At 49.8% G+C, this 13545-nt stretch overlaps 1 protein-coding gene across 1 annotated transcript; it reads right to left on the bottom strand.

Moving 5' to 3' along the window:
* Window positions 1–46: 46 nt before the first annotated feature.
* On the bottom strand, window positions 47–12057 carry ESAM (endothelial cell adhesion molecule). Its single transcript, XM_084783585.1, has 7 exons — window positions 11836–12057; window positions 8455–8645; window positions 6033–6237; window positions 5694–5849; window positions 1561–1683; window positions 1151–1277; window positions 47–855 (listed from the first exon to the last, which is right to left on the bottom strand). The coding sequence occupies exons 1-7, from the start codon at window positions 11903–11905 to the stop codon at window positions 537–539; spliced, it is 1191 nt and encodes a 396-aa protein (XP_084639711.1). The 5' UTR covers window positions 11906–12057; the 3' UTR covers window positions 47–536.
* Window positions 12058–13545: the final 1488 nt, after the last annotated feature.

Below are 13545 nucleotides of genomic sequence, written 5' to 3'. Positions count from 1 at the left end.
GAGGCCCCAGTTAGCAGAAAGTGACTTGACTGCTTGTCCACGCCAATGCGATGTATCTTTTATTGACATTTGAAAAATAAAAAAACAAAACCACCAATTTCAAGTTAGTTTCTTTAGAAATGTCTTCGCTATCTGCTGCTCCAGCAAAACCCAGCCAAGCCAGCAGGACAGGTTATATTAATACAGGGAGCTGGAGTGGGCAGCGAAAGACAGCGTTAGATAAGGGTGTTGTACAGATCACAGAGCCAGGGGCCTCACTGACTGGCAGTCTCCTCGGGAGCCCCTGGAGGGTAGCCAATCTCAGCAGCGTTCTTCTGGCTTCACAGAGACAAGCAGGGAAGAGGTGGAGCCTCCCTGCCCCCAACCCCCAATCTCAGGTCCATGAGGCCCAGTGTTCCAACAATAAAAGGAGGTAGGGGCAAAGGGCTGGAGGCCTAGAGCATGGGTATCCTCCCAAGACACAGTCCTCTGTGCCACAGGTGACCTTTACAGGAAGGTGAGATACCAGACCTTACTAATGAGTCCCTGGGCCATCATCACACGAGAGACCCAGCCTGACTCTGTGCAGGCACCATCACAGGCAAAGCACCCATGCGACTCAGAGCAGAAGAGGAAACTGTGCCTGGGCTCACGGCTACTGCCTGAGGTGGGGGCCCATCTGTCCTGGGCAGTCTTGGTGAGGACAGGGCCTGGCTAGACACACTGGGTGTGGGAGTAAATGTGCCAGGTCTTGGAGAAGCACCCTTGGGTGGCCGCAGAGCTCGTGCTGAGGTGACAGAGGAAAGTGTCCCATTCTTGGAGATTGTGTCTGAGCCTTTGGTCCAAGGCAAGGTCCGAGGAGCAATGGCATCTTCCCTGGTTATCAAATAAGTAGCATATCAGAGGCAGAAAGGGGGAAGGAGGGAGAGTTTCTACAAGGTTGTCTTGCTGCTCTCCTTACACACACACACACACACACACACACACACACACACACACACACACATGCCGGCACGCAAATCAACTTCCTTTCTTTCTCCCTTTAAATCTTCCCATAAATATTGTTCCAGCTACTGCCCGTCTTTCCACTAAAATGAGAGAGGCCCGAATTCCAAGATGCCAGAGAAAAGTCGAAAGAGTTCCCACCTCCTCAAAGATCAGGAACACCTACTTGATATCATTGGCCAGCTCCTCCAGGGTCTTGCTCCGTCGTTGATACAACAGGACCAGTCCAGCCAGCAGCATCAACCCAATGAGAGTGCCCACAACTGCTCCAGCGACTACTGCAGCCTTAGACCCTAAGAAAATGCTCGGTTTCAGAGAGGGGACACTTATCTGCTCATTATTCACCCAAATCGCACTGCTCCACTATCACCATGGCACTCTCCCTTTTTCTGTTAGGATGGGGGTAGAGGGCTGCCACGTCGGTAATGGCTAGATGCCACCAAACATTTGTCCCTGCCTTTGACCAAATCCAAGTCCTAATAACGGTTCAACGAGAACCAGCAGCCAGGCTTCATCTTTCCTGCAAAGCCACCCACTGACCATACCTTCTACCAACCACACTTACCCCTCACTGACCTGTCATCACTTCCAGGGTCACGTTGCACTTGGAATAGCCCACTTGGTTTTGGGCCGTGCAGACATAGACTCCAGACATGGCAGTGGAAATGTTGGTAAGCTTTAAGGATCCACGAGCGGCATCTATGAACACAGTTTAGCTATCAGTCCAAGGGCTGAGGTTTCCGTTCAGAAAACATCTATCCTGTGCCCGACTTCTGGAATGTCCTCTTTGAGTCTGAGAGTCACTGCTTATCTGTGGCCGAGTGAGTAGGAGGAACGCGGCCGCACTCTGGGCTCTGCAGATGCGCTAGCTCAATGCCTGCTCCATTTGTATTGCTCCCTGGTCCCAACTGATTTCTAAATGGAAGTGCTACACAGGAAAAACCAAAACATCGTTTTGACATTTCTGAAAGGCAATGTGAGGAGGGGGAGGGAACAGAAAGAACATGTGATAAAGAACTAGAAGAGCTGGGATCTCAAATGCCTATGTGACCCTTGTGGGTTCCCACTTCTTCATCTGTAAAATGGGGATCCCACTCCTTACCAGATGGGGTTGAGAAGAGTGCACAGGCTAAGCCGGCTGATGTGTTGGCTGTTGACTCTGTGCTGAAACTCTGTACCTGTCCTAGCTTTATCCTTCCCGAGAAACCTGTCCACGGAGCCCTTTTAAAACTATTATTTAATTGTTCAAATGCTCAAAAGAGAGGCCGGAGAAACAGTTCAGGAAATTGCTGACAAGCCACCATAAGCAAATCCCAGGGAGAAGCTCTGTCTCAAAAACTAAGGTAGCTAGCTCCTGGGAATTCCACTCACAGTCGACAGTGGGCTACACACACACATACACGTTCCTGCACACACACACACACACTCAACTTATATTTGAAAAAAGGAGTCCAATGGGTCCCAGGAGTTTAGTTCAGTAGTAAAATTGATGTTTAGTGTGTGCAAGACACTGGGTTCCATCCATGGCACCAATAAAATAAAGTAAGTAGGTCCAGTGAAAAGTAGAAAAGGGGAAAAAATAAAAATGTTTATGCCCAGCGCCCACATCCAGTAGTTACTAACACTTTGCTATCCTTGTGTTGTTTCTTAAATTGTTTCTTTCTCTTCCCCCACTGATATTTTAAAGTAATATTTTATGGCCAGTAAGATGGTTCACTAGGTAAAGACATTTGCCACACAAGCCTTCTAAAAAGTAGAAGGAAAGAATCAACTTCACAAAGTGTCCTCAAGCATCGCATGCATGCGCACATACCCATCGTGTGCACATTAATAATAATAATCATCATCATCATCATCATCATCATCAATAAATAACTTGTTAAAATATTTAGAGTAATACTTCAAAATGTATCCTCAAAAACAATATCAAGGCTGGGTGTGGTGGTGTACACCTGTAATCCTAGCACTCAGGGAGGCAAGTCAGGCAGATCTCTGTGAGTTTGAGGCCAGCCTGGTCTACAAAGTGAGTCTAGTACAGCCAAAGCTACACAGAGAAACTCTGTCAGGGGGAGGAGGGGAGGGATTTATATATATATATATATATATATATATATATATATATATATATATATATATATATATATCTGGGCTGGAGAGATGGCTTAGCGGTTAAGAGCACTGACTCTTCCCACCTACCCCCACTTTACATTGAGATCATAGCCCCCTCCCTCTTCTCTTCCCAGCCCACCCTCCCTTCCTCCCTCTTCCTTCATCCTCCTTCCCCTATACCTGAGTAAAGGGGAACCCCTCCCCCAATACACCCACCCCAGCTCATCAAGTCGCATCAGGACTGAGCATGTCCTCTTCCCTTGTGGCCTGGTGAGGCAGCCCTGCCATGGGGGAGTAGTCAAAAAACCAAGCAACCAAGTCCCCATGTCAGAGACAGTCCCTGCTCCCCTTACTAGAGGATCCACATGGAGCCTGAGCTTCCCATCTGCTACATCTGTGTAGGGGACCTAGATCCAGTCTATGCATGGTCCTTGGTTGGTGCTTCAGTCGCTAAAAGCCCCCTCTGCGCCCTGTTTAGTTGGCTCTGTTGGTCTTGTAGCACTCCTGTCACCTCCAGGTCCTTCTATCCTCCCCCTCCCCCTCCCCCTCCTTTTCACAAGACTCCCTACACTTTGCGCAATGTTGGGCTGTAAGTCTCCACATCTGTTTGGATCAGCTGCTGGGTGGAGCCTCTCAGAGGGATAGCTATGCTAGGCTCCTGTCTGAAAGCATAGCAGAGCATCACTAATAGTGTCAGGGATAGGCTCTCATCTATTGTGTGGGGCTCAGGTTGGGCCAGGCATTGGTTGGACATTCTCTCAATCTCTGCTCCATCTTTATCCCTCCACATCTTGTAGGCAGGGTAAACTTTGGGTTGAAGTTTTTGTAAGTGGGTTGGTGTTTCCCTCTCTCCACTAGGAGTCCTGTCTAGTTAAATGGTGTCCTTTTCAGTCTCCATGACTCCTGCTACTAAGAATCTCAACTAGAGTCAACCTCTTATCCTCCCAGAAGCGTACCCTGTCCTAGGTCTCCAGCTTCTCACAGAGATGCCTCCACCTGTGGCTTCTCCTCACCTTGCAGGCCTTCTGTCCTCCCACTCCCACTCTCCCCAGGTCTGATCTCCTCCCTCATTTCTCTCTGTGTCCCTTCTTCTACCTTGTTCCCTCTTGTCAACCACTTCTGCTGTCTATTCTATTTCCTTTTCTGAATAAGATTTAGGCATCTTCCAATAAGTCCTCCTTCTTACTTATTTTCTTTGGGACTGTGGATTGTAATATGTTTATCCTGTACTACATGGCTAAAATCTGCTTAGAAGTGAATATAATCATATGTATCTTCCTGGGTCTGGGTTACCTCACTCAGGATGATCTTTTCTAGTTCCATTCATTTCTCTGCAAAAGATATCCTTGTTTTTAATAGCTGAGTAGTATTCCATTGTATAAATGCAACACAATTTCTTTATCCATTCTTTGGTTGAGGGACATCTGGATTGTTTCCAGTTTCTGGCTAGTATGAATAAAGCTGCTATGAACATAGTTGAGTAAATGTCCTTATTGTATGGTGGAGTATCTTTCCAGTATATACCCACGAGTGGTTTAACTGTGTTTTGAGGTAGAGCTATTCCTAATTTTCTGAGAAAGTAACAGATTAAAGTGGTCATAGCACTGGCTGCTTTTCCAGAAGTTTTGAGTTCAATTCCCAGCAACCATGTGGTGGCTCCCAACCATCTGTAATGAAATCTGATTCCCTCTTCTGGTGTGCATGAAAAACAGAGTACCCATACATAAAGTAAATAAATAGATCTTTAAAAAAAAAAACAATATTCATGAAGCTGGGTGTAGTGGCATACATCTTTAATCCCAGTACTTGGAATGCAGAAGCAGGCAGATCTCTCTGTAAGTATGAGGTCAGCCTGGTCTACATAGTGAGCTCCAGGTCAGCCAGAGATACATAACAAGATGCTGTCTCAGAAAAAAAAAAAAAAAAAAAAAAAGAAAATGAAAGAAAAAGAAAAAGAAACTCTTGTTGTTTTAGACAATCAAAAACTATTGCAAAGCCTCAGAAATTAGTAATGATCTTCTAAAGTCATCGAATGTTTCATATTTAAAATATTCCAGTTGCCAAGGAACTGAGTGATGTAATCCCAGCACTCAGGAGTCTAAAGCAGAAAAGAATCATTATTTTAAGGCCAGTCTTAGCTATATAGTAAGACTGTCTCCAAAACCAAGAAGCTGAGTGTGTGGGTCCGTGGCAGAGTGCCTGCTGTTTATGTCCAAGGTCCTGAGTTCAATTGCCAGCATCACTCACACACACACACACACACACACACACACACACACACACACCAAATACTTTTTATAGTTGGCACGTATAAATCTCATCTTACAAACAAGAGAATGGAAGCAGGGTCACAACGTTCTTGAGTGGCAGAACTGAAACTTGAAGAAGTCAGTTTGGCTCCAGGCCTCAGTAACAGTACACACAGTCGCTGGAAGCACTGAGCACAGCACATGCTAATGTAACATCTTTCTCACTCTCTTTCCATGTCTTCTTCCGGTCCCTTTCAGTAATGGTTGTCCTTGCCACCCCAGTCACTGAGGCCCCTCGCATCCTTCCCCATCTTCAGCTACTATCTCAGTGACCTGCAGAAACTCCCTTACCTAAGGCTGGTGCAAAGAAGACCTGGGAGGACGGGGCCAGCTTCTCCCAGTGGTATTGTGCAGCAGGCTTACTCCTTGGGGACTTGCAGTTCAGGGTCACATTGGTCCCCACGTAAGGTACACCCTGTAAACTACAGGATGGAGGAGCTGGAGAAACTAGAAAAGGGGAGATAGGTTAAAATCCATACCCTAAGGAGCCAGACTCTCCTTTCCCCCATCTCTTTTGTCATTTCACATTTCATCCCTAGGTCTTATAATCAGCCACTTGAGAGGGAGACCTGCCTGACTTCCCTGTGCTGGGGCTGGGGCGGGATCCAGAGATGTGCCCTTCTCACTCACCCAGCACTTTGAGCTCTATGCTTTTGCTGTCATGGTTCACACTCGCATTGCCGTCACCATTTTGCACGTTGACAGAACAAACGTAGGTCCCAGAGTCTCCCTCTTGGACAGCCTCCAGCCGCAGGGACACATTCCGTGTTGACAAAGGGTGGACAAGGGATACTCGAGGTTTACTTGACAAAGCTCCGTTTAAACAGGTCAACACCTAGTGGGGACAGGAGATGCATCTGTTACTAGTCTCTCTGATGCACCCTCTGTCTCAGCCTGCCTCCCTCCTCCGAAATGGACTTCTTCCCAGCCTCCTCACTTGAATCCAGCCTTCCGACCAGAACCATCTTTCATTTACTCATCTTCTCACCCGCCCTCTCACAACACACACGGCGGTTTTCACTTCCCATGTAGAACATCTTTCCAGCTCTTTTGGTGGCTTTTAGGGGAGTACCATAGTGGGAAGGGAAAGGAGAATGTGAAAGTGTAAATTGCAAGTTTGTAACACCTAAAAAAGCTGTTTGTTTGTTGGTTTGTTTGTTTCTTAATTTAAAAAGGTATGGTGGCCAGGCATGGTGGTGCATGCTTGAGGCAGAGGCAGGCGGATCGCTGTGAGTTCAAGGCCAGCCTGCTCTACAAAGTGAGTCTAGGACAGCCAAGGCTGGTACTCAGAGAAATCCTGTCTCAAAAAGAAACAGAAAGAAAGAAAGAAAGAAAGAAAGAAAGAAAGAAAGAAAGAAAGAAAGGCCACACTTTAAAAAAGAGTAAAACGCTCTCAGTTTCTTGCTTTGAACAGTTATAACATCTCAAGGTCGAGGCTGACTAATCATCCTAAGAACTGACTTTTTCCCCATCCCTTCCTAAATATGCAAAGACCATATTGGCCAGCATCATTTTACTTTTTCCCTCCTGACAAACATTCTAGAAGCTAATATAGAACCATATAGGTGGAGCTCTTATATGCCGGAAGCTGGGAAGCCACAAACAGGTAGTCTCTGGGACTTGCTGGCTGGCCAACACAATCCAGTAGGTGAGCTTTAGGGCTTCTAGCACGAGATTCTGTCCCCAAAACAGGGTAGACAGCACCTGAAGAGTGACGCCTAAAGGTTGATTTCTGGCTTTTACATGCATGCACACATGAGCATGCATGCACATGTACACACATCAACATGTATACACACACAAATGTGAACGTACACGCAAAAGTCTGTAAATGGGGGATTGCACCAGAGTTGAGTGCCTGCCTTGCTCTAGTGCTTGAGCTTCCAAACCCAGCACTGCATAATCCCTGCACTTGGGAGACAGAGGCAAGAGAACTGGGATTTTTAAGGCCATAGCGAACTGTATGAGACTGTCTCAGACAAAACAAAACAAGCCCAAGCTCAAGGCCAGCCTGCTCTACATTAGTGAACTCCAGGACAGACAGGGCTGTATAGAGAGACCCTGTCTCAAAACAAAACAAACAAGGGGGAAAAAAAAACCCCAACATAACAAGATCAAATGACTTCCTTGAATACATCTTCTAAGAAGGTGCAAGGAATCAGTCCATACAAGTGAAGGAATCTGAAGAAATGGTCACACTAGCTTTTGGATAAAATCGCTGAGGGCCAGTCCAGAGTCCATTCAGTCTGGACACTGAACTCAGATCTTCACGCTCGAAGGACAAGCATGCCAGAGGAACAGGGATGGCAAGTGGTGGAAGGTGGCCATACTGCCTTTCACAGATATAAAGAAGTGGGAGGTTTGGAGATGACAAGGTGGCTTGCTGTGTATAAAACCAGTGCCACCAAGCCTTGTGATCTGAGTTCAATTCCTGGAAGTCACATAAAGACAGAAGGAAAGAACCGGCTCCTAAAAGTTGTTCTCTGACCTCCATACTAGCACCATGGTCCATACGAGCCCACTCATACATAAGCATGATGACGATGATGATGATGGCGATGATGCTGATGCTGATAACTTTTGCATAAAAAAGGAAAAGAGGGGAATGGTTTAGAAGGCAAATAGATCCAGGAAGAGATGTGGTCTGTGTCTGACAGTCTCTCAAGCCCAGAAAAATGTCAGCACACAGTGAGCGGAGCTTTTAAAATTAGTGATGCAGGCCCATGGTGGGCCCCTTCCTTCAATCTCAGCACTCAGGAGCCAGAGACAGGCAGGTCTCTTAAGTTTTGAGGTCAGCTGGGCATACAGGATGAGACCAGGTCTCCAATAATAAAAAGGTTGTGTTTTACTCACCTGGTGTTTCTTCTATCCTCAGCCCTACCCACCCACACCCCATGTCTACCTCTGTGTTTTTACCACATTTTGTGCACTGGACTTTACAATGAGAGCCAGCACTGATACCGCTGAGGCGGGTCTTCTCTTCCCTATAAAACTGTCCTCCGTCCTCATCCCTACATGCCTCGGTTGTCATTCGCTAAGAGTTTCCTCTTACCTGGGTTAGTTCCTTTCCTTCTTGTTGAAAGAACCAACTCAGGAAGGTCACCTCCCGGGTGTGGGAGGAAGACCCCTGCTGCCGTGTCACCGTATACCAGGCCGGGAGCACCACTTCTTTTCCCTCCACGGCCTCCAGTTTGTAGAAGCCTGTGGGCACGTGCACCTTCAGCTGCGCCAGCGAGAAGGAAGCTGAAAATACAGCAAGGAGGTGTGAGCTCCTAGGGCTGGCTGCCTGCCTAATACCTTTTACTTGAAGGGGGAAACTTGTCACTTGAGGACCAAGCCTGGAGGACTTCTTTTCCGGGGTCCTGATCCTCATCACTTTTCTAGGGTTGGGGGAGGGGGGACTGGACCACATTTCTATGAATTTATTCTAATCCAGAGGAACAAAGGTGAGCAGACCTACTTTTGATCTACACCGGACATAACATACTCGCCCCTTCAGTCTCCTTGGTAAAAGGCAAGGGAGAATGGAGATGCCGGTTCAGGTCACCCGGACTCCCACCCCGAGGTCTCAATCGGGTGGCAGATCGCAGTGGGTGGAGCACAGTTACTCATTAACCCCGCGGCTCTTTCTGAACCCGGGATAGCCAGCACCAGCCCTGCACTCCTCAGCTCTTGAGCCTGCTGGTAACTGGGGGAATCCTGAGCCTCCCCTCAGTCCTATTAAGTCAGCTCCCTAGGAAAACGCACGTCTGAGATCCAGCCAAACCCTCAAGAACACTTTTGGGGTCCTGGTTACCAAAGCGAAACACCGCTGGGTTGCAGGGAGTTTCAGGATGGGAGGTGTGGACAGTCTTCCCACGGGTAGACGGGAGTGTCCCCTTCGGTTAGGAGGACACTGATGGCACTGCATTGCCCAGAACACTTGCTTTTTCCCCTTCGGAGAGGCGAGCGGGAGTAGACTGCTAAAGCCTTTAGGGAAATAACTCTGGATTAGTACAGAGCGGAGCCAGGGGACGCCGGCGGCTCTCTTCTTAGACTCTGCTCTTCCGGAGGATAGCACTGCACACAGGACAAGCGGCTATCTTGGGGAAGGTGAGCGGGCGGCCGGAGCTCGGAAGCTGAGGACTGTCTGTACTGGCAAAAGCAGACGGAAGGTCCCGCAGACCTAGAACCCACCGAGCCAGGATGCGTGCCTCCACCAACACCCCCGCCCCCATCGCTTCCCGGCCGCGTCTTAACTGAGGCCCCCACCCCTATTCCTTGTCCTTCGTGGCATCCCCCACCCCTGACATTTCCTGGCGGGTCCCTGCGGTCAGAGCAGGAAACTTGCACCGGCCGATAAGACAGAAGACAATGAAGCGGGGCGGCTAGACCGGAGGCTCTGCAAGGCAAAAACAACCCCACCTTGAGAAGCTCCACTTCCCTCCAAAGACTCCGCCTGCAGGTTGTTCCGCTACCGCTAGGCGCACCTGGAGACTCCTGGCGGCAGCCACTTTGCCCAGCATTCTGGGAAGTAAGGCCAGTAAGGGGGGGGGGGGGGGAAGGAAAGTGTCTTTCCCCAGATGGACTGGAGCGTCCCTCACCAAGAGCACCCTAGATGCCTCTTGCAGGCTTTGCACTTGAAGTTCTCAAAGTGAGGGGGGGGGGTATCGTGGGTGAGATGCAGCGGTTGGACACACCTGCTTCGAGGTGTGCTAGAGATCTTGAGATTTCCCAGCCTTCTGCTGTAGTATCACTTCGAACAGAAGTCACCCAACCTGGTCAGACCTTTTGGTAACTAAGTGCCTCACAAAGAGAAAAATGGGGAGTATCTGGGTTCCAACGGATTCCGGAGGTACTCAAGAACAGCATCATTTGGTCCAATCTGAGATCAGAGTGAGAGAGCAGGCCAAGGGCCTCAGCAGAGCGAATGGGCCCTGTTCCCCAGGGCTACTATTTTTAGTTTCCCTCTTTCTCTGAGAAACTCCCTTTGTGGACTTCTCACGCTCCAGGGGCAGTTCTGAGCAGGAGGGCCTTGCTGCCTTGTGCCTTCCCCAGGAGCGATGAGCACATTTAACCCTCCAGAGGCGAAGAAGGGCAACTTTCATGGCATTGGTAGCAACATAGGCTCTGGGGCTTTGATAGGACCAACTAAGACTCAAAGCTGAAAGAGAAAAAGGAGGGGTGACCAGCAGAGGATGGCAGGGGTGACCAGCCAAGGATGGCCGTGATGGCCAGGCAGCCAATATAGGTTTCTCCTCTCTTGCTTGGAGACCCACACTGCACCACCCACCCCCCCTTCCAACAAGGTAAGGACCAAGTTGAGAAAGAATGCAGAAAAGAAACAGAAGCTGACGTTGAAGATGCAAAGGCAGAGCTGAGAAGCTGAAGGAACAGGAAGCTCTCCGTGCTTTGGACCCGCTAGGAAGGGCGGAAGCTCTTGAGACTCCATCTGGGGACCTTAAGATTTCATGCCCTCTACACCACTAGCACATAGACCAGGGCTGGCAGAGACTGTGGGCAGGAACAAGGAGATCTCCATTAATGCCACTGAATTATATACTCTGCAATCTAGCATGTTTTGCTTGCTCTGACTTCCTCTAGCCTGAGAAGGGAGTTGAAGCAGAGGCTTCCAAACCGAGATAGCAAACCCGCCTGGGGGTGAGGGAGCTTATAATGGACTTAGTTCTTACTGAGTCTTTTCTCTCAAAATAAACCGCTGGGCTACACTCAGCTCCTGCCGAAGCTAGGTGCCCCAAGCACTTGGTTCGGGAAGTTTCCTTCCTCTGGGACCCTTTGGCACCCTCTCCCTATTTTCCTTGTCCCTTCAGATCTGAGAAAAGATAAAGATGATGGTAGACCTGACGTATGTGCTGTGACTCGGCTCAGCATTTGACCTCTTCCCGAATTTCCTGTGTCCAAATGACCTAATGGTCAGGCTTTGAGGGCACCTCCTTTGATTTCCAGGGCAGGAAGCAAGAGGGAAAGAAAGGAACTGGGTGGGGGAAACGCTGTGACATGAAGTATTGACTTAAAGTACTTGCGTCAAGGCTGAACGCCAAGCATCCCCCTAGGGATCTCTCACATGGGCTCGAGGGTTGCGGAGGGGACTGGAACTAAGTCCTTAAGCTCTTTAGTCCGCTGTTTCATCTAGTGCCTCAGCGTATCCAGCTGTGAGGAGTGGGGGGGTGGCGAGTAGACAGGAATAGCTCCCGCAACTCATCCCAGAGGCCTTGCCTGGAGATGCCGTTATCCTCCTCCCCAATACCGCACCCCAAACCAAAGCTGGGAGTCGTTCTAGCCATAGAAGGGAGCACCAACTAGTGATGGTCAGAATTGGAGGATGAGAGAAGACAAGACTGTCAAGCAAAAGTCTCGTCCAACCTACCCCAAAGTCCGTCCCAGGGTCAGATTTACCTGATCAAAGACCCTCCAGGCCCGAGGTTTGACTCACCGAGGGTACTCAGTCCCAGGAACAAAATCCGCAACAAGCTGGTCTCGGGGGTTCCCGCTTTAAGAACCATGGCCCTCCTTGGCCCGGAGTACTCGGGACAATTGGGACACAGTGTCCACAGGTGCTATGGGTGAGCGGCGGTAACCCGAACCTGCACGGGAACCAGGCTACTGACAAGGGTGGCTCCAGCCCAACTCTGCGGGTGTGCGGATGGGGAGGTGGGGTGGAGACCGACTGGACACGGGGCGGGGCGTTTAAAAGGGGTGGAGAGGTCACCGTCCTACCGGGCGCGGCGCGCTAGTGACCCGCAGAGGGGGGTGGGGGTGGGGAGGAGGGCTCTCCTAGTCGGATCCAGCGGCCTCCACCCGGCTGTTCTTCAGACTGGGATCGGAGAAGTCGTGGCACCCCATGAACCAGATCTGGGAGCAAGAAGGAATTACAATCCTGAGTCATATACATCTCCTGAGCAGGTGTCGGGTGTTGAGGTGACAAAGGAGGAATGGGGAACTAAACCTAAATCTAGGACCCACTCTCATCAGACACTAAAAGCCCCGTAGCTGAGGTCAGATCGCCCGCTCCAACCCTGGGGTGCTGAATCCTCAGCCTAAAGCAGGGAAGCCTATTCAGAGGAAGCGTGTGTGAAGTGCGGGATCCTGTGGGCCAGGTGCAGCCGCCGAAATGGGGATTCGAACTTTCCTCCAGGCCCCTCTCCGCGCGACTCAGGCCCGAGGCTTCGGAGAGGGGGCAGGGGGAGGACGTCCGATATCCGCTCGTCGCTACGGGCCTTCCTTCCTTCTCCTAGGGCGTGAGAGGGGCAGGATCTCCAGAGCTCCAGAAACCGAGGCCCGAGGGAGTCCCGACCCTTTGCCTCATTGCTGGGAACACGGAAGATGGGTACAAGGTAGATGAGCAGGAAACGGAGGCAAACTGTCCTCAGCTTCTCATCTGGGAACTTAATGCTGACTGGAGAGGAGGCAGCAGCTGCGGGGGGGTGGGGGGGGGAGGGATAAAAATTTCCTTTCCTCTGTACAGCCACTGGGTCTTCACAGCCGCGCATCCTTGCAGTGAACGGCTTAGGCCAGCTCTGATCCTTTAATTCCCAGGACTAGATCTTTCTGCTGTGAATTTAATTTTAAACCCACACCCCTCCCACGTAATTCGGTGGAGGCACCTCTGCGCCCCCTGTTGGCCGAAGGCTGCTTCAGCAGGGCACACACTGGTTTTTGCCTTTGCCCAACAGCCAAGAAATAAATTTAAAAGATGCTTCAAATATTTGGGCAGAGCTTTGGCACTGAACAAAGTTCACGGAGGACGGAAAGCATAACCACGGATGACTGGCGTGGCCCGTTCGTAGGGAGCGGAGTTATCAGGTAGTAGAAGTCCACCAGCTTCCAGCATCGTGCACTGGCTTTTCCTCCGTGTAGAGAGAGCCTCTGCGGCTGCGTCTTCCCAGTGTAGCCAGCCTGGCTCCTCTTAAAATACCCGTCATGCAGCGGCTCTACAAAATGCCTGTCCAAACACTAGACCGCTCCTGACATCTCTGGAATCTACCTCTTGGCAGCTCAGCCAAGGGACGGAGACCTTCAAACTTTGAAACTGTCAAAAGGTGGTAGTGCAGGTGGGCTGGCTTAGTTTTTTCTAGTGTATCAAACCCAAATTTGTCTAGATTTGAGAGTATTATAAGCATTAAAAAAAAAAAGCTTGTGGGCA

This window comes from Acomys minous (assembly GCF_964271855.1).
Source record: "Acomys minous genome assembly, chromosome: 5".
Taxonomy (NCBI): domain Eukaryota; kingdom Metazoa; phylum Chordata; class Mammalia; order Rodentia; family Muridae; genus Acomys; species Acomys minous.
Note: the sequence above shows the minus strand (reverse complement) of the source record. Positions and strands in the feature narration are given on the sequence as shown.

Coding starts and splice junctions, on each gene's coding strand:
- ESAM (XM_084783585.1), bottom strand. CDS start 11,905: ATGGTTCTTAAAGCGGGAACCCCCGAGACCAGCTTGTTGCGGATTTTG. Junction 5,850..6,032: donor CATAGAGCTCAAAGTGCTGG/GTGAGTGAGAAG, acceptor CCCCTTTTCTAG/TTTCTCCAGCTCCTCCATCC. Junction 856..1,150: donor GAGCTGGCCAATGATATCAA/GTAGGTGTTCCT, acceptor TTTGATAACCAG/GGAAGATGCCATTGCTCCTC.